The sequence below is a fragment of the Maniola hyperantus genome, chromosome 3, assembly GCF_902806685.2.
Source record: "Maniola hyperantus chromosome 3, iAphHyp1.2, whole genome shotgun sequence".
Taxonomy (NCBI): Eukaryota; Metazoa; Arthropoda; class Insecta; order Lepidoptera; family Nymphalidae; genus Maniola; species Maniola hyperantus.
Window position 1 is genome coordinate 9,111,244 of NC_048538.1, and position 19,918 is coordinate 9,131,161.

A 19,918-nucleotide genomic window follows, 5' to 3' on the forward strand; every position below is an offset into this window, starting at 1 on the left:
CTTGAACCCGCAAAATACAGGGCGTTTATACCCACATTTAATGTTACTCGCATGGGTGTGGTAAAAGGTGTCCCTAATGATTGGTCCGAAGAGGAAGTCTTACTCAACATGAGTGTTCCACTTGGTTGCGGACCAATCATTAAAATCAGGAGGATGAAAAGAAAAATTGTAGTGAATGATGTAAACCAATTCATTAACACGGGGACGGTAATAGTTACTTTTGATGGGCAAATACTGCCTACCCGGGTATATATGTGCTACACTGCTTTACCTGTAGAGTTATACATTTACCCCACTGTGCAATGCTACCAGTGTTGCCGTTTTGGACATGTCAAAAATCAGTGCCGGTCAGTGCCAAAGTGTTATAAATGTAGCCAAGGGCATTCTGGCGACACTTGTCAGGTAGAAGAAGAGTATTACCGATGTTGCCTATGCAAAGGTTCCCATCAAGCCATAAATAAAAAATGCTTAGAGCATAACAGACAGAGAGCGATAAAAGAAACCATGAGCAAAAGTTGTATTTCGTATATGGAAGCAATTAAAATACATCCACCAGTTGCAAACATGTCATATGCCGAAGCTTTGGTTTCAACGCCTGTGCCATCCTCTTCATCACAAGATATACATGGTCCCCAAAAATCTAAACTTCCATCTACTTCACATTCAGTGCCGAATTCGTATAAAAAAACAGTTTTTATAAAGCCAAGATCACCCTCAAAGCATAGCAAAGGCTATGACCGCTTTGCCCACTCAGAAATAATAAGAGATCCTGTTTTACCTAAACAAAAGTTTAATTTTAATAATAATAGTTCTGAAAATAACATGAACATGGCAGACATTATTAAAATATTAATTCAATTATTATCACAATCAAATATAGTTACACCGTCCCACGTTGCCACAGTAATTGAAGCCTTATATCAAATATCTAATAATAATGGATCACAGAGCCAGAGTGATTCAGTGGAATTGCCTGAGCCTCAACAATAGAAAACAAGACTTAATATATTTTATTAATAAACATGACCCCTTTCTTATCTGTCTCCAAGAGACATGGTTGAGAAAGGAATTTTTGTTCAAAATGCCGGGGTATGTTTGTCTCAGAGAAGACAGACCTGATGGGTATGGCGGGGTGGCCATACTCATCAAAAATACTCTGACATTTACACCTATCACTCTTCCTGTACATAGCGATAACTTATCTGTTATTGCAGTTATTGTAAATAGTATATGTTATGTATCTATATATTTCTCTCGTCCTAATAATGAAATATTTAATGAAATTAATGAAATTTTTAATTTTTTACCGAAACCATTTTTATGTTTAGGGGATTTTAACTCTCATCACGAATTATGGGGATGTTCCTCAACAACCTTCTATGGAGAAAAGTTGTTAGATTTAATAAGCTCCCATAACTTGTGCATTCTAAATACTGGGTCTCCAACACGGTTGGCACGGACACCTAGTGCTCCAGATTTGTCCATTTGCACTCCTGATCTAGCTTCATCTCTCACCTGGTCAACAGCTGAATCTACTGGTGGTAGTGATCACTACCCTCTAATTATTACTTTCCCTTTTGATAAACCTCCAAAACATGTAAGACAGCCACGTTTAAAACATAAACTGACAGATGCAAAATGGAGTTTGTATAGTGCAGCCGTTGAAAAGAAAATCAATAATTTAACTGAAATTAGTCATTTGAATATATTAGAATCCTCACAAGCTTTATCTGCAGCTTTAATTGAAGCTGCAGATGAAACTTTTCCAGTAAAAAGTGGTGAGTGCATGGAATTTATTCCATCTCCACCATGGTGGGATGTAGAGTGCACTAATGCTGTTAAAGAAAGGAAAGAAGCAGAAAAACAATTTTGTCAAAATATGACGGATGAAAATTTTGATAATTACTTAAAAATTGCCAATACCACTAAGGAGCTACTTAGGATAAAGAAATATGAAGGATGGCACAGGTTTTGTAAATCCTTGAATCCTAATGTTTCACCTTCAATTGTTTGGCAAAATATAAGAAGGTTTAGATCTGCATTTAAAGATTCACAACAGAATAAAATATCTCCAGCTCTAGCAGAGCAAATCATGGATCGTTTGGGTCCTCCTTATGTACCTGAATGTCCCATGGCCTCAACGCCCCTAATAGTATCTAATGATAATTATAATAATGTAGATTTGAATTCGCCATTTACACTTAACGAATTGAAAGGCGTACTGTCATCGACTAAGGATTCTGCACCAGGGGAAGACGGGATTCCTTATTCCTTCTTATCGAACCTTGACGACAATATCCTCAGGTACTACCTTTCTTTGATCAACAACGTTATGATGGCGGGTATCGTCCCCGAATCCTGGAGGTCCCAAACTTTGATCTTATTACAGAAGCCGAATAAACCGAGTTCAGATCCAACATCGTATAGGCCAATAGCATTATCGTCGGTATTAGCTAAAACTGCTGAACACCTCATTAAAATCAGGCTGGAATGGTTTTTAGAACATAATACATTATTATCAAGAAATCAGTTTGGTTTTAGGAAAGGTAAATGTACCCTTGACAGCTTGAGCGTTCTTACCACAGACATAAGACTAAGTTTCTCTAAAAATGAGTCTTTGGTTGCTGCCTTCCTAGACATAAATGCCGCCTATGATAATGTAAATATCTCGATTTTAAAAAATAAATTGCTAGCCCTGAATATTCCTAATTTATTAATTAATTTTATTGTAAATATGTTGTACGAAAGATATATAAAGTATTCGTTAGATTCGTCTGAAAGTGAAATTATATATAGAACTGTGTGGAAGGGTTTGCCACAAGGCTCTGTTTTGAGCCCTATATTATATAACATTTATACTTACGATTTGGACATTTCTGTTAACAGATATGCAAATGTGCTTCAATATGCAGATGATTTGCTTTTATATGTTGCTGGACCATCTTTGGATAATATTAGTGAATTGTTAACTTTAGCGTTAAATGCTTTAAAGTGTTGGTTATATAATAATGGGCTAGATTTGTCACCATCTAAAAGCTCTGTTGTAGTATTTTCTCGAAAGCGAAATCTCCCATCTCTTCATATTAATTACAATGGTATTCCGCTAGCAGTTAAAGATAAGACAAAATTTTTAGGCGTAATATTAGATTCTAAACTTACTGGAGTTCCTCATTTTGAATATGTTTCATTAAGGTGTGAGCGAAATTTGAATATTCTAAGGTGCCTTACAGGAGTATGGTGGGGTGCACACCCTTTTACAATGAGATTGTTATATAATGCTTTAATAAGAAGTGTTTTAGACTATGGAACATTCTTGTTACACCCTGGTAATACAACTGCAGCTAAAAAGCTGGATATGATCCAGTCAAAGGCTTTGAGGTTAGTTACAGGTGCGATGAAATCGGCTCCGACAAATTGTCTTCAGGTAGAATGTTGTGATCCGCCCTTATATATGAGAAGACAATTCCTCTGTGATAAATACTTTTTTCGTACATTAGAGCTAAGTTCCCATCCGTTATTTCCAAAAGTACGACAACTTGCATATCAGGTTGATAACTGCAATTACTGGACCCATAAAGACTCTCCATGTCTTGTAAAAAGTCTTAGAAAATATGAAAGTTTGGGAGCTCCCACCCATCGAAGTATTACTCTTCCTCTATACCAGCATAACTACAAAAGCCTTATTGCTGTCCCGCAAATTAAATTCGATATAGGATTAAAATTAAAAGATAACCTTAATCCAAAACAGGAATTTACTAACATCGTCAATAATAAATGGCCCGACAGGCACTATGTGTTCACAGATGCTTCTAAGCATGAGGATAAGAGTTGTGTTGGGGTTGGGGTATATCATTCACAATATAAAGGTATACAACAAATTAAACTTCCACCTGAAACTTCCGTTTACACCGGTGAATGTTATGGTTTACTTAAAGCTTTGGAATATATTTTAATTTTAAAGATACCGAAAACCATAATATTTTCTGATTCCCGCAGTGTTTTAGAAGCTATTAATAGATTTCCATTCAAATCCCATAAACAGTCTCCAATTGTTTTTGGGATTAGAGATCTTTTATATAAATGTTCACAGAGAAATTGCGATGTTGTCCTAGCTTGGGTACCAAGCCATGTGGGCATTCTCGGAAATGAAAGGGCTGATCAATTGGCAAATGAGGCTATACGCATTGGAGATACTGTCCCATACACCAATTATTGTTCTGACCTGATAAATTTATCCAAAGTATATTTGTATGAAACCTGGGATGGGGTATGGAATAACGATAGTTCAGTAGGTAAACATTATAGAAAAATTCAGACGTCCATTCCGAGAAAACCATGGTTCAGTCGATTAGTTTTCTCCAAAACTGTCACCTCTGTTCTGTGTAGAATACGCTTGGGTCATGTTTGTACACCAGCCCATTTGTACAAGATGAAAATTGTTCCCGATCCTTACTGTTCCTGTGGGGAGTATGGGGACTTGAATCATATTTTCTTTGCATGCACTTTGTATGATCGGTCTGCCTTTCTTGCTCATCTCGAATCATTGCATATACCATTTCCTACATCTATAGTTTGTTTATTATATACTAATTCTTCAAATATTTATAAAGTTCTAGCTTTGTTCCTAGAAAAAAATGATATCAAGTTATAGTATATATGTGGGTATATTATTATTAGATTAGTGAAAACCTTATCCTTTTCCTTTCAAATTCCAAATCCCGATTTTTCAATTTTATCCATAGTTTCCCTAACTTTAAACTTTAATAAATAACAAACCTGACATTGGCTAATCTGTGTAAAGCCAGAAGAAGAAAAAAAAAAAAAAAAAAAAAAAAATGTAGGTACTGAGTGAAAAGACCCTGGACACGATAGACACCACAGACACCGACCAGAAATAAAATAATAGATAATAAATATACTAATAAGGATTACGGATACTACTCTGTCTCTATGACATACAACACCGAAAAAAAAAAGTTTACAATGTAGGTAGGTACCTACCTAAATTGTACACATTGTACATCAAAACGTTAAAAAAAATTAGTGAATAAAGTGAAATTAATCGTAGTCACGTCTTTGATACACATAGAGTAAGTAAAGAGTTTAAACCAGTGTTACCAATTTTCAAAAATATTTACCCCTAAGCCTAAAGCCAAAACCCCTAAAACACGGAACCATCGACATAGGAATGTAGTAGTACTTCCAACTTCTTTGCACGGAACAAAAATCACAACAGTTACTACTTGAAAATCCCCCTAAAATCATATTATTAAAAAAAAAAAACGACACAGCAGTACAAGCGCGAAATTAAATAAAACAAACAAGTAAATATCAATCAACTCAACTTCAGTCTCACCTCACCCAGCAAGTATAAACAATAATCGTTACCACCCGTCACCACAGAGTAGTTGTGATACGTAGATAGAGTAATAAAGGTAGATTGAAGTACTGTGTAACCGAGTATGAGATAGCGATAGCACGACGTAACCAAAAAAAATAGGTTAGCTGCGTCTCTGTCTAACACATAAGTAACTTTATCTGTGCTCTCTTTTTAGTGCGAATGAGAAAGCAAACGTTCCTGCATCTAACTTTAGTACTCTATCTACGAGTTTGTTAGAGTCAAGTGTCACAATTGGGCTACTTCTAATAGTCCCAGTGACAAGGCTACCCTCTCTTGGCACTTCATGACATTGACAGGGGGGATTAGATATGATTAGATAGGAGAGGCTTATTTTTTGTCCCTTAAGGTTCGTACGCACCTGAGCGGCGCGGCGCGGCGCTTCAGTCCGACTGCAGAACGCGTCACGTCAGGCCGCTCGACGGTGCCTACCGCACTACAACTTCAGTACGCGGCACCTCGCGTCACTTGCGCGTCACTTTTATACCCGTTCGCGTACGAGCAACAACGTCGTAAGATGAGCGACAGTGAAGAGGATTTGATTATTATTTCTTTGTTGTGCAGAAGAAGAACGAATTATCGAAGAGAAAAAACCGGCCAAGTGCGAGTCAGGCTCGCGCAATGAGGGTTCCGTACTACAGTCGTATTTTTTCGACATTTTGCACGATAATTCAAAAAATATGATGCATAAAAATAAATAAAAATCTATTTTAGAATGTACAGGTGAAGACCTTTCATATGATACCCCACTTGGTATTGTCACTCACTTCGAAAGTTGAAAATACTAATTATTAGTTCATGACCAAAATTTAATTTTTTTTGTGTGATCTAACCCTAAATTCACGGTTTTCAGATTTTTCCCCAAATGTCAGCTATAAGATCTACCTACCTGCCAATTTTCATGATTCTAGGTCAACGGGAAGTACCCTGTAGGTTTCTTGACAGACAGACGGACAGACGGACAGACAGACAGACAGACAGACAGACAGACAACAAAGTGATCCTATAAGAGTTCCGTTTTTCCTTTTGAGGTACGGAACCCTAAAATAGGGGTTCGAGATTTGTGTAGTCCACGCGGACGACGTCGCGGGCATAAGCTAGTATAATATAAACACAAGTACAACAATAGGTAGGCATATTTCCGAAACTATTAATTCTACCTAGGTGAAGTAGGTAGGTATAATATGTACATAATATATTATAGTTATTTAATCAGGATTATTTTTACCATTGATGTTTTCTCATAACGCTCGGAGAGACATTTATACATTTAGACACTGGGAAGGGGGGAAGCCGACGTCCTAGGGGTTGGGTCCTTTGAGGATATACTTCTAAGAGCATGAGGAACACGTCATGTGCCAAAAATTAAACCTACGTTATTTATTTTGAGGTCTATCTTGCCGATTCTTGCCTGTACTTTAAATACCTAACAAGATGCGCGTGTATCTTATTCGAGCGACGTACGCATACTGAAGCGCCGCGCCGCGCCGCTGGGTATGTCGCACTAGCGTCACTGCACTGCGCGTCGCTTCGCTGCGCTTCAAAATATTCTCTCCAGCCGTGCCGCGCGGCAACGCGCGGTGAAGCGCTGTGCAGCGCCGCTCTAGTGCGATATGCGCCATACAAAATGATAGAAATGATATTTTGAAGCTCTGTGCCGCGACGTGCAGCTCGCTGAAGCGTCGCGCCGCGCCGCTCAGGTGCGTACAAACCTTAATCGTGTAACTGGTTTTTTTCAAGAATACATACAAGGAATGCAACTTTAGTTGCAAAACAAACTGAGAATTCGTGGCGTAATTATTGTATTTCTCATCAGTTATTTACTTGTTTTCACATAAAAAACGTTTAATACAAATATTGTTGATCGGTTGATACAAATATTGACTACCAAACAATGGTAATAATTGTCGTGTTATTCATCGTTACGTCGTGCTATCGCTATCTCATACGCGGTTACATAGTACTTACATCTACCTATTATTCTAAGTCCAAGGGCTACCATCAGTTTTGACGTTTCTACTTCCTGTTGTCAAATATTTTCATAGAGAGTAGAATAATCCTTGGTGCTTGAGAAAGTAGGTACAGAGCGCATGAGCGCATGCGTCTCCAATTTTTATTTTCGCCTTTCGGCCATATTGTTATGACGCATACAAGATCATAGGTCTCCGCCAGTGACGAGTCTTCTCGCAGTTGACGTGGCTACTACGTACCGTCCCGTTCGCCCACTCCGGACGCAGCATATACGGTGACGAGGAATACGTAACTGGTGAGTGCTCGTACTGAAGACATCTTGCTTTGCGGTCTGTCACGGTCGCTTACATTGGGTTCTCAGATGTGGATATTATATACGCTACTGTTTTATCAAATGAAATCTTTAAGAGTCCAAACTTGGAAAAATATGTTGCGTGTGAGCTAATAGACGCAATTGGAAAATTTCCTAGCTATGACGCGATGATTCCCTTTTAGAATGTCTCGATATCAAGGTGTATCTGTATCCAAAGCTGATAATAGTATCGGTGCATAATTTTACAAGTTTTAAGTGTGCCAGAAGTTCAAGGAATACACAGAATGGTGACCTTGAATCTTTTAGGTAAGCGAAGTGGGCATGGACGGAATGGTCGAGGAGAACGGCACGTCTGGCGCAGCAGGCGTCGCGGACCCTCTGTCGGGCGCGGGCTCCAGCAGCGCGCCGCACGCCGTCGTCACCAGCATCGTGCAACTCACGCTGCCCACACAAGCGCCACAGGCACAGGTGTTTATTTTGATTTGACATTATAAACATGTAACCTTTAGGTAAACTGATAAGAAAATTAGTTACAATCATAGCCTTGTTATAAACAGTAGGTAATACTTACATTTCAAAATGAAATTTACATGGATGGATTTTTTATGAATGTTTTTACTATGATAACAAGTTCAAAGTTTTTTATCACATGTTTTGTTTACAGGTGCAATCAGTTATACAACCTAATCAACAGTCTGTTATCCAAACAGCATCTAATATTCAGCCAGTGCAATTGCCCAAAGGAAATGTTATATTGGTTAGTAAACCAAGCTCTGTTATACACACTACCCAGGGAACTTTGCAGACATTACAGGTTTGATATTTTTTGTTTTAATTTTATTTAAATGTACTTACCTATTGAATTAGAATTGTTTCTCTTCTTATGAATATGTTATTATTTCTTTTAATTCTTAGAATTTAGTAGAATGTATTCTGATGATGATGAGTAGTAGTTTAAATTAATTAACTTTAGTTTTATCATTTAGTAACATTATTAGTGAACCATACTAATAACTAACATTTTAAATGTGAAAGTGTCTGTCTGTTACTTTTTACTGTCCATCCATTTAAAAATTAGGTAGGTACTGAAATCGCTTGCATATCAAAAATGGGCAAAGGCTCCTTTTAACCTGGAAAATCAAAGAGTTTCTGTAGGATTATCAAAGGCCCATCCATTTAACTGATATTAATAAAATTTGGATTGCACTCGGATGAAGTTGTGGGCATCATCTAGTAACTAATAAATCAATAAGAACTCTACACTAACTAATGTGCAACAAGTTATTAGTGCCCTAAATCGGGGTTTGCTGCTATACAAAACTATACACTATTACTCTTGCGAAAATATATTAAGTACAAAAACATGTATATACATTATGTCTAATTCTGTTGTTTACAATCTTTAAACTAAAATGACAGGTGTAAATATTTTGCTGTCCTTATTTTGCTTACTGCGAAAAAGGATAGCATTAGAATTTAGATCTGTCAATTTAGTTCTTAATTTGATTGACTTGTACTATGTCAATGCAACTAAATTAGTTTGATTAATACATTTTAGATTAGTATTGGTTAAAGGTCTCAATAGGCTACTTGACAATTTTTTTAAGTTGGTCTTAAATGGTTAATATTTGTCCTATTATATCAAAAAAATTAACACTATATTTTTTTGCGCCCTAAAAACCGTAAAACTTTAATTTAAAAAAATATTTTTCTTAGACAGGTGAAAACACTGTCGGCCATGTTTGGCCGATAGATTATCTGTGCTCTGACGTCATGCATTTGTAAACAACAGTATAACCACAGGGTTATACTGTACCGATAAAACTTTAATTTAAAAAAATATTTTTCTTAGACAGGTGAAAACACTGTCGGCCATGTTTGGCCGATAGATTATCTGTGCTCTGACGTCATGCATTTGTAAACAACAGTATAACCCTGTGGTTATACTGTAAAGTTTTACGGTTTTTAGGGCGCAAAAAAATATAGTGTTAATTTTTTTGATATAATAGGACAAATATTAACCATTTAAGACCAACTTAAAAAAATTGTCAAGTAGCCTATTAAAATTCACTCAATTAAATTGACAGATCTAGTAAAAATAGAGCTAACCCTACCTTAGAAAACATTGTATAAAGGATCATGTAGTGAAGTCCTACTAATTTTGTATAGTTTAGAGATTTGTGTACAATGAAATCAGCACCATAACATTTATGTTTCATGTTGACAGTGGTACTGATTCTGATTATGACAAAATTTTAGACTATTTGCATTTTTTCTTACCAATGTTAAACAAACTAAATTGAATTAAAACTATCAAACCTCGTGACTTTAGGTGCCAGTCTCGAGCATAGTGTTTAAATTTGTAGAGTAGCAATCTTTAATTTTAAACTCATTTTCCACCCTTTTGTTACCCAAATTTAGCATAAAGAAAAACATCAGAATCGACGCCAGTAAAAAAGTTTGCTGAAGCACTTTAATACATATTATCATAGATTGAAAGCAGTGGAGTAATGGACTGCTATTTTTTTTAGATTAAACCTGAACCAAACACCATATTGAGCGCACAAGGACAGTCTTGCAGTGATGATAGTTGTAGTGATGACGAAAGCCCCAAGAGAAAATATAGAGAGATGTTAACTCGTCGCCCTTCATACAGAAAAATTCTAAATGATCTTGGTGGTGCCGAAATTGCAGGTATGCTAAGTAGCTAATTAATTAATATACTTTTAATCTATATATATAAAAGGAAAAGGTGACTGACTGAATGATCTATCAGCGCACAGCTCAAACTACTGGACGGATCGGGCTGAAATTTAGCATGCAGATAGCTATTATGATGTAGGCATCCGCTAAGAAAGGATTTTTGAGAATTCAACCCCTTAGGGGGTGAAATAGGGGTTAAAAGTGTAACGCGGACAAAGTTGCGAGCTTAAGCTAGTTGGACATATTTACACAAAAAGGATCCAGCCCACACAGCGTTAGTTTTTGACTTTTGATTCAACTTTAAAGTTTAAACTTTAAGTTGAATATCTAAAACAACCTATTCCGGTTAGATCCTTTTTGAGTAAATTTTTACATTTACATTTTAAAAACATTTTTTTTAAATTTATAGATTCTTGGCTGCAATATGAAGGAAATAGCGGATTTGTAGAGCATTGTCTCTGTTGTTGAGACCGACAAAATGTCATATAGGTATGTATGACAGACACAACGCTCTACAAAGCCGAAATGACATTACTGATGCACATTACTTTCTGCCGCGTACTGTACTGCATTTTAAAGCCAAGAGATTAAATAAGTGAAAAAAATTCAAAAGTATTAACATGTTACATTTCTAAGTCAACCTTACGATCAAAAGTGATATAAAGAATGTGCCCTTGTAAACCAAAGATCAATCAGTGAGGTAGTGCAAAATATATGAAGCATCTAATATTAAATAGATAGTTATTAAATCCATCTCTTTGTTTGAAGTATTGTTAGACGTTTCATTTTTGTTTTGTTAAATTGAATAATTTTCTTTTATTTCTGTCTACTTATACTTCACACATTAATTTTTATATATTAAATCTGGTAAAAAAATGATAACTGAAACTTTAAAAAAAAACCGGCCAAGTGCGAGTCAGGCTCACGCAATGAAGGTTCCGTATTGCAGTCGTATTTTTTCGACATTTTGCACGATGATTCAAAAACTATGATGCATAAAAATAAATAAAAATCTGTTTTAGAATGTACAGGTGAAGACCTTTCATATGATACCCCACTTGATATAGTCACTCACTTCGAAAGTTGAAAATACTAATAGGCTACTTGACAATTTTTTTAAGTTGGTCTTAAATGGTTAATATTTGTCCTATTATATCAAAAAAATTAACACTATATTTTTTTGCGCCCTAAAAACCGTAAAACTTTAATTTAAAAAAATATTTTTCTTAGACAGGTGAAAACACTGTCGGCCATGTTTGGCCGATAGATTATCTGTGCTCTGACGTCATGCATTTGTAAACAATAGTATAACCACAGGGTTATACTGTTGTTTACAAATGCATGACGTCAGAGCACAGATAATCTATCGGCCAAACATGGCCGACAGTGTTTTCACCTGTCTAAGAAAAATATTTTTTTAAATTAAAGTTTTACGGTTTTTAGGGCGCAAAAAAATATAGTGTTAATTTTTTTGATATAATAGGACAAATATTAACCATTTAAGACCAACTTAAAAAAATTGTCAAGTAGCCTATTATTTGTTGAGATCTAACCCTAAATTCACGGTTTTCAGATTTTTCCCCAAATGTCAGCTATAAGATCTACCTACCGGCCAAATTTCATGATTCTAGATCAATAGGAAGTACCCTGTAGGTTTCTTGACAGACAGACAGACAGACAACAAAGTGATCCTATAAGGGTTCCGTTTTTCCTTTTGAGGTACGGAACCCTAATAACTGAACAAACTGTTATGATTAATGAATTAATGACTGTTGTAATAGGTGTTACTTAAGTACCTTTAAGAATATTATATATGTAATAATATATTATATTAAAGAATTAAGTGCTCAGTATAAATATTTATTTATTTTGAAACTGTAAGCGTAGTGTGCAGTTTGGCACAATACAAACATTATTATTAGATTTTAATTTAAATAAATCTTGTTCTCTTAAGCAATTATCGTTTCCTATTCAATCTGGAAGACTTCATGCATTTTCAAAATCATGGAGAATAAATGCCAAGAAATTATTACATAGCCCAGTTATTTTTCGACAAAGTAGGTATAGTTTCACAAAGTACATGGTGCTGCTAATAATTACAGAAAATCGCATGGGAACTAAAGGATTGGAAAGTGAAGTATCGCTGTCGCCTTTATCGTTTGCGCCAGGTTAGTTGAAGCTGACACTTCGTTTTTGTGTGCAACATATTGTGTCACTAACCTGTTTCAATCGTTAGTCACGTTGGTGTCTAGGAATATAACGCGTAAAATTTAACTTTTCACGCGCCATTTTAACGTAATGTGTCAAATTTCATGTCAAATAAGTACGATTTTAGTCCTTATTTTAAAGGTGAACTGTACCTTTGACATGACAGTTGACCAATAGATTCAAAATGGCGCGTGAGGAGTCATTTTGTCCGGACTAGACGTAAGCCTCTAAACTAAATTGACAGGTCTAAGTTTAGTTTTCAAATTGTTTCACATGCAAAGGAAATACCCTTATTTTAAAACTTAACTTAGTTTACCTAGTTTAGAGATTTGTGTTAAATAAAATAGGCCATTATTTATTTAGGAGGATATAATATTTCATCGTTAATAACAAATTGGCTTATAAATTACCTACTTCACTACTTTTGTTTCACAAACATCTCTCTACTATAACATGGATCTGGGCTTTACTGGTAGTTTTGATATGTCTGGCAAAAGTGTCTACACAACATCCTTATTTCAGTCATATTATATTAATTATAAGTATATTAAAGTATGTGTGTCTGATACCAATTACCTATTTATATTATTCAGCAGATTGCAGTTAAATGTAGACTAAATATTTCAAAGGAAAAGCTGACTGACTGACTGATCTATCAGCACACAGCTCAAACCACTGGACGGATCAGGCTGCAATTTGGCATGCAGATAGCTATTATGATGTAAACATCTGCTAAGAAAGAATTTTTGAAAATTCAACTTCTAAAGGAGTAAAATAGGGGGTTGAAATTGTGTAGTCCACGCGGACGAAGTCGCGGGTTTGAGCTAGTTTAGGTATATTATATTGTTTATAATTTATGTGAAATAGTATTGAACTTAGTAATTTTTGCAAAGTAAAATTTAAAATTATATTGCTTTATAGCTCTATAAAGCATTAGGGTTTATATTTTTTGTGCAGCGACTAGATGACGTAACCAAATGCCTAAGTAAGCGCGCGGTGACGTCATGTTTGTGACTGTACCTACCTCCTGTGAATAATACGCGCCGAAGATAAAATGTATTTATGTTAAGTATTTTTATAGCATACAAACGAGTTTCCACAAACGATTTGAGTATTTTGATCAAAATTTATTACTCCTCTCTTTCTCCATAAACTCAATTTATACATAAGTACATAAACATAAAATTCTAATATGTATATTATATTTATTCTTAGAAAAACTTACCTACGGAAAATTCTTATGGCACTAGATTTTTTCTTTTAAGTGATCCATACTCAAATATGATCTAAATGAGTTTTTGTATGAAAAGAAAAGCCCTGACTCACTGAATGACTCATCAAACCCCAGCCCAAAGCATTGGACTTAAAGAGCTGAAATACAAAGAGGTTCTCTTTATAAGATAAACAAGAAAAAAAGACTGGATTATTTCAAATTCCCACGGGACCGAAGCCGCAGGCAGTTAATAGTGTTATCTTCTATGTATATGTATAAAAGCGAATTACCACTCACTCACTTACTACTGACTGGCTGACTAATCACGAAATCTCAGCAACTGTGAAGCCTACAAACTTGGAACTTGGAAGGTAGTTTCCTTTTAGAAATTATGTGACAGCTAAGAAACGGTTTTGAGAACATACCCCCTTGGCCCTTATGGATGGTAAAATATGGGATAAAAGTTTGTAAGGAAAAGTTTAATTTTTGCTAAGGTAGGCTCTTTTTTAGGGGTAAGTAAGTATCAACTAAAAAAAGATTTCAACACCAAAAATATAAGGGTCACCTCCAATGGGGGTTGAAAGGTTATGTAAAAGACCTATATTTTTTGAAGTTAGAGATATGAAAATCGGCGTTCAGGTATTCTGGGTTCCGTGCCTTAAGGCGACACTGAGTGAGTAGATAAGTGAGGCCTTTTGCAGCGGGAAAATTTCTGATCTCATGAGAAACCAGAAATTTTACGCGGACGAAGTCGAGGGCAACTGCTAGTGTTAATATTATATTAGTACAAGCACAATCTTTATGTCAAACGACTTTAGATAACTTGTTATTGCGAAAAGTGTATTCTTATTAAGGTTACCTTAGTATCATTTTGACGCTATTGCAATGATAATGAATATGATACACAGACATTAGTGTGTACTTTCTTGGGATTTTAAGTGAAACGGGATGGAATACCTGCGGGCATTACGACTGAAATCTTGTCCTTTGAATTTGCTTTTACGTAAGAAATTATGGATAATTCTATTGTACACAATCTCAACTACATTATCAACATTATAATCACAGCTCTAAATCTAGCTCCTTAAATCCTTTTCCGCAGAGAGCTTCATAAAAGGGATGGCGATATATTTACACTTCTCATTTTAGTTTAGAGATTACGTGCAACAGAAATCCAAAATTCTTCAGTGCCTGAAGACAAAAGTTTTGCAGTCTTCGAACAATGCACATTGCCAATAATGATATACAGATCTGAGACTGGTTGCCTTTTGGCCTTACGAGAAAGCGCAAAGTCACAAGCAAGTGGACGAAAGAGAGAGCCACGCTTGTTTTTCTTTAGAAGACAAACGATTCCAGAGATACAATAACGTGGTTGTTGACAGTGATCCCGGCCGGCGCGCTGCAGACGGAGGGCGGGTTGCACACGCTGGCGGTGTCGGGTGCGGGCAGCGGCGGCGCCATCGTGCAGTATGCCAACCAGGACGGACAGTTCTACGTGCCGGGTAACTATATCCTTTACAAATGCTTTACATTCTACCGGCTCATTGAAATATAACCCGTACTCTTAGACGAAACGAGCAAATCCTACTATAATTCCAGGGCCAATTTTAGAAGATCAGACGAGGAAACGCGAGTTACGACTACTTAAAAATCGAGAAGCTGCCAGAGAATGTCGACGTAAGAAGAAAGAATATATCAAATGCCTGGAAAATAGAGTTGCAGTGTTAGAAAATCAAAACAAAGCTCTCATAGATGAACTAAAATCTCTCAAAGAACTGTATTGTCAGCAAAAAACAGAATGAGGCCCAGCCGGCTAACCAGGTGTGCCGCTGCCCTGCCGGTAAGAGCTGAGAGGCACACAAAAGAAAATACTTTACTGTATACAGAGTACTTGGTTTCGTCCAGGTTGAAGTGCAGAGGTAGGTACTGAAATGTTATGAAGCCAATGGGAGCTGACATTGACCGAATCCTTGGGAGAAAATTTTACCATATTATATTTACTTTACTTTTAGTAAAGATTCTCTACCACTATCAGCACTTATAGTATCGAATAAACAATTTATCAAAATGTGAAATGTCTTAAAATATGTCACCATGCGAAATATTTTATTTGCAAGAGAAAAGCAATTAAACAAGGAAGTGTTTAGACTACCTTAAGCGATTGTTTGATCATAAAAATTATCCGCCCAAAAGTTATTTATTAGCTTTTACAATTTTTCCTTAACGCGTACTAATAAGGTTCAGTTTTTAATACGAATTAATGCCCATGTCCCATGGGGACAGTGATCCTTATAAGTAGGTAGAAGTTTACCTTAATCCAGTAGGTGATTTTGGACTTAAACGATCTGCCTCGCTTTTGCATGTTCAAGAAATGCTGTAATATTTAAATCTGAGTTGTACCTAAGTAATTTTAATGGACTCGGTTTTCATCTTCTCTTTATTCTTTGAGTTTCATAGTTTCACTGTAGGTCTTGATCAAGACTTTTTTGATCAGTAAACAATTTATTTAAGTTCTGAAGATCTGGACACTCATTTTACCGATAATAACCAGTAACGGAAAAGGTTTTTTTTTTCTGAAAAACTCGTACGAGCAGAGCTAATATCAAAATAACACAACCCACAATAAAGGCTATTTTTTCTTACCGGCGAGTCGGACTCGCATACGTAAGTTTCCATACCATCGTACAAAAATAACATTTTTTAATTATTATTTTCAATTTTTATGACGGCCATTTTGAAATTATTATTATTTGTTGTTATAGCGGCAATAGAAATACACATTCTGTGAAAATTTCAACTTTCTACCTATTATGGTTTACGAGATACAGCCCGCTGACAGACAGATGGACAGCGAAGGCTTAGTACCTAATAAGGTACGAAACCCTAAAAATGGAACCTTATTAGTTTGCATTAAGGATCATATTGTGAAAGTTACCAAAAATGAGGCCGTATGGTTTTTAATATCAAACGACCGCTTGTGGCCATCTAGACACAAAAATCATAAACTGAAAGAATGTTGCATCTATTCAGTTGTAATAAGAATAATACACTGATTACTGACATTAAATGTGAATTCATAATAATTTAATACATAAAAAATTTAGAGTGAAGGAAGGATATCAGAAATTGTTATTTATTTATTGAAAGAATTTTAAGTTAATTGATTATTTTAATAGCTACTTTTATTTCACTATTCCCAATAATAATGAATTTTGGCATGGTTGAACCAGTTTTCGTGATCAGCGACAACTATAGTTTACTTCTACCTACTACTTACCCAACTTTATTTATATCCAGCCTTATAAACTGGACTTGTGTGCCATTTATATAAAAAATAATCCCCAATATTAAAATTATTATTTTTACAGAACTGAGGATTTTTTGTGAATTATTTCACTTTACGGTACACATGGAATAATAAATTAACATATTAATAAAATCTCATTCTGTGATGAGAGAAGAGTGATAGATTTTACCGAATCTGATTGTATAAAAGAAGTGTTGTAGGTTTCTTAGTAGTGTATTCACCATGCTTCATGGTGTGTTAATGGATAAGCCAAAGTTAATGATTAGATATTTGTGCAATAACACTATTGCAATGTACAGATTTAGTAAAGTACCATATTCAGCCCTTTATGAAAGTTTAATAAGACGGATGTGTATATTATGTATAGATAGAATAGAATGTATGTATAGTTGTATTTTAAAAGTTTCAATTATTTTCTACATGTACATAATATTATGTATTTGTGAACGGAAGCTGATGTTGCATATCACCTTAATTAATTCTCAATTATGCTGATTACTATTTATGAAAGAATCCTTATACACATTACTGTTTTAGACGTCATTTCGGTTCACGAAAAAATGTAAAGATAATAAGTAAATGTATTATTTTGTAAAAGGGTAAAATTAATTAATTCTTAGAAATAAAATTAAGATTTTTATATATGAATCATTTGCCATGATTGATGTGTAGAATAGATAATGTTATAGTTATAATTATTGTTTTGTTTTAATTTACATCAGCGTTGTTGTTAACTGACATAATAGTTGTTTATTATGTTAAAACATGTCTACCATGGCAAGTGATGTAAGATTAATGTAAGACATTGTGGAAAGTGCCTTTCAATTTAAAATGAATAAAGTTTATACCAACATAGCTTCTTATGTTAACATATGCTATTTATAAATATTAATAATATTAACTGTTTTGATGTATAATCACGGTGTTTATTTTTATTTTCTGACTTTTTACCGCGTGATAAGAATTTTTAATTTTATCTAAATCTGTGTGATTAGTATGGGATTTTCCTCCCATTTGCTCAGAAATTACTTCATTCTTTAAAACGGTATGAATCACTTTTGTTAACTGTTTGTAGAGGTTTATCTCTATATCTTCTCTATATATAAAAAGCGGCCAAATGCGTGGCGGGCCATGCGCAGTGTAGGGTTCCGTAGTCACAATTATTATAGCTGACCTAGGATAGTGATTTTTTTTTTAATGAATAGTGAGGATATTTTGAATTTCATTGTTTTTCACGGTTCACTTCTACAAACAGGCTCACAAAGGACGATAATTAAATATGCAACTCATAATATCTACGTACAATAATTAACCTCGAAAAGCAGATATAACTCCTTAACCCTACTTAGCCATGATAGTTTTCCTTTAAAATTGATTATATATACTACTGCTGTGAATTTTTTCACGTTCCTATATACTTCCATTTGGCTGATAAGTGGGGGCACTTGACTAGTAAAAATTAGCACTTTTAAACATCATATTTTACAAACGGATCTAGAAATCGAAAAATGATGTTCCCACACCCACAGTATTTCCTATTCAACGATACCCCACACTATGGGGTAGACAAGAAAAAATAATCATCCCCACTTTTACATGAAGGGGAAGAACAGTACCTATTTTTTGACATTTTGCACGATAAATCTAAAATTATTAGATATGCATACAAATATGTTTTAGAATTTACAGGTAAATACACTTTCATATTATGATACCCCACTTGATATCTAGTTATCTTATTTTGAAAATATAATATATTAGTTAGTTCATGAACCCATTTTTTTTGTGATGTAAACGGTTTTTGGATTTTCTCCTTTACTTGTACCTACCTGCCAAATTTCATGATTCTAGGTCAACGGGAAGTGCCCTATAGGTTTTCTTGACAGACAAGACGGACAGGCAGACAACAAAGTGATCCTATAAGGGTTCCTTTTTCCTTTCGAGGTACGGAACCCTAAAAACAAGCGACATTCGTGTACATAAAACCTAACTTAGTCGTCACTTAATTAAAGAACCTCGTCTGCAGTGTGAAACTGATGCTGATTCTGACCACAACTAAGAGTCGTTCGTTTAGAGTATTCGCATCCTTTTATTACTAATGTAATACGAAAAGGACAGACACAGTCTGACACACAGGTCTGACAGGTTTTAATTTAATTTAAATCTGACAAACGTCGTGACTCATAAGGCTATTTGTAGAGTGCAATAAGAGTCGTTAAATTTAAAATTCATTTCCCGTCCTTTTTTAGCAATGTTAAAAAGCAAAAGATGCTGGTTCTCTAAATAGTGTAAGAGAAAGAACAATCGACACCACTATTCAGCAATTTCTATTACAGTCCTTTTTTTAATTGCTGGCGTGCGGACAGTAAAGTGCCGATTACAGTCCTCTTTCTTTAATGAAGCAATTTACGAGCAAGTGGGAGCTAAGTACTATACCAGCCTCTGCCGAAATAGCATTAACGACCTCGTTTAGTTTAAAATCCTCGGCTGGTGCCTCGTCCTTTTAAACTCACTTGGGAAGTCCTCAGCTTTGCCTCGTCCTTCCGATATTACTCGGCCGGCAATTACTTTATTCCTGGCCTGGACAGTATCCTATTTACTATTTACATAAGGGTTATTATTTTGCCGGCGACTAATAAAATAAACTGGCATCGTTTTAATTTGTTTTAAATTAAATAGGCAGCTTAACTTTGGCAGCATAACGCTAATATTATAAACGCGAAAGTTTGTGTGTATGTATGTGTATATGTTTGTTACCCTTTCACGCAAAAACTACTGGACAGATTTGGCTGAAATTTAGATTGG

The 19,918-nt window shown here is 35.2% G+C and overlaps 1 protein-coding gene across 5 annotated transcripts; it reads left to right on the forward strand.

Annotated features, from left to right (window-relative positions):
* Positions 1-7,470: 7,470 nt before the first annotated feature.
* CrebB (Cyclic-AMP response element binding protein B) lies at positions 7,471-18,028 on the forward strand. 5 transcript variants are annotated; one of them, XM_034984356.2, is made up of 7 exons: positions 7,471-7,664; positions 7,989-8,150; positions 8,347-8,496; positions 10,214-10,376; positions 12,488-12,553; positions 15,189-15,308; positions 15,406-18,028. In XM_034984356.2, exons 2-7 carry the CDS (start codon positions 8,004-8,006, stop codon positions 15,606-15,608), a joined length of 849 nt encoding a protein of 282 aa, XP_034840247.1. In that variant the 5' UTR covers positions 7,471-7,664; positions 7,989-8,003; the 3' UTR covers positions 15,609-18,028. The 5 variants fall into 5 exon arrangements, with proteins under 5 accessions (XP_034840247.1, XP_034840248.1, XP_034840249.1 ...); XM_034984357.2 differs by having other exon boundaries at positions 15,418-18,028; XM_034984358.2 differs by lacking the exon at positions 12,488-12,553 and having other exon boundaries at positions 7,474-7,664.
* Positions 18,029-19,918: the final 1,890 nt, after the last annotated feature.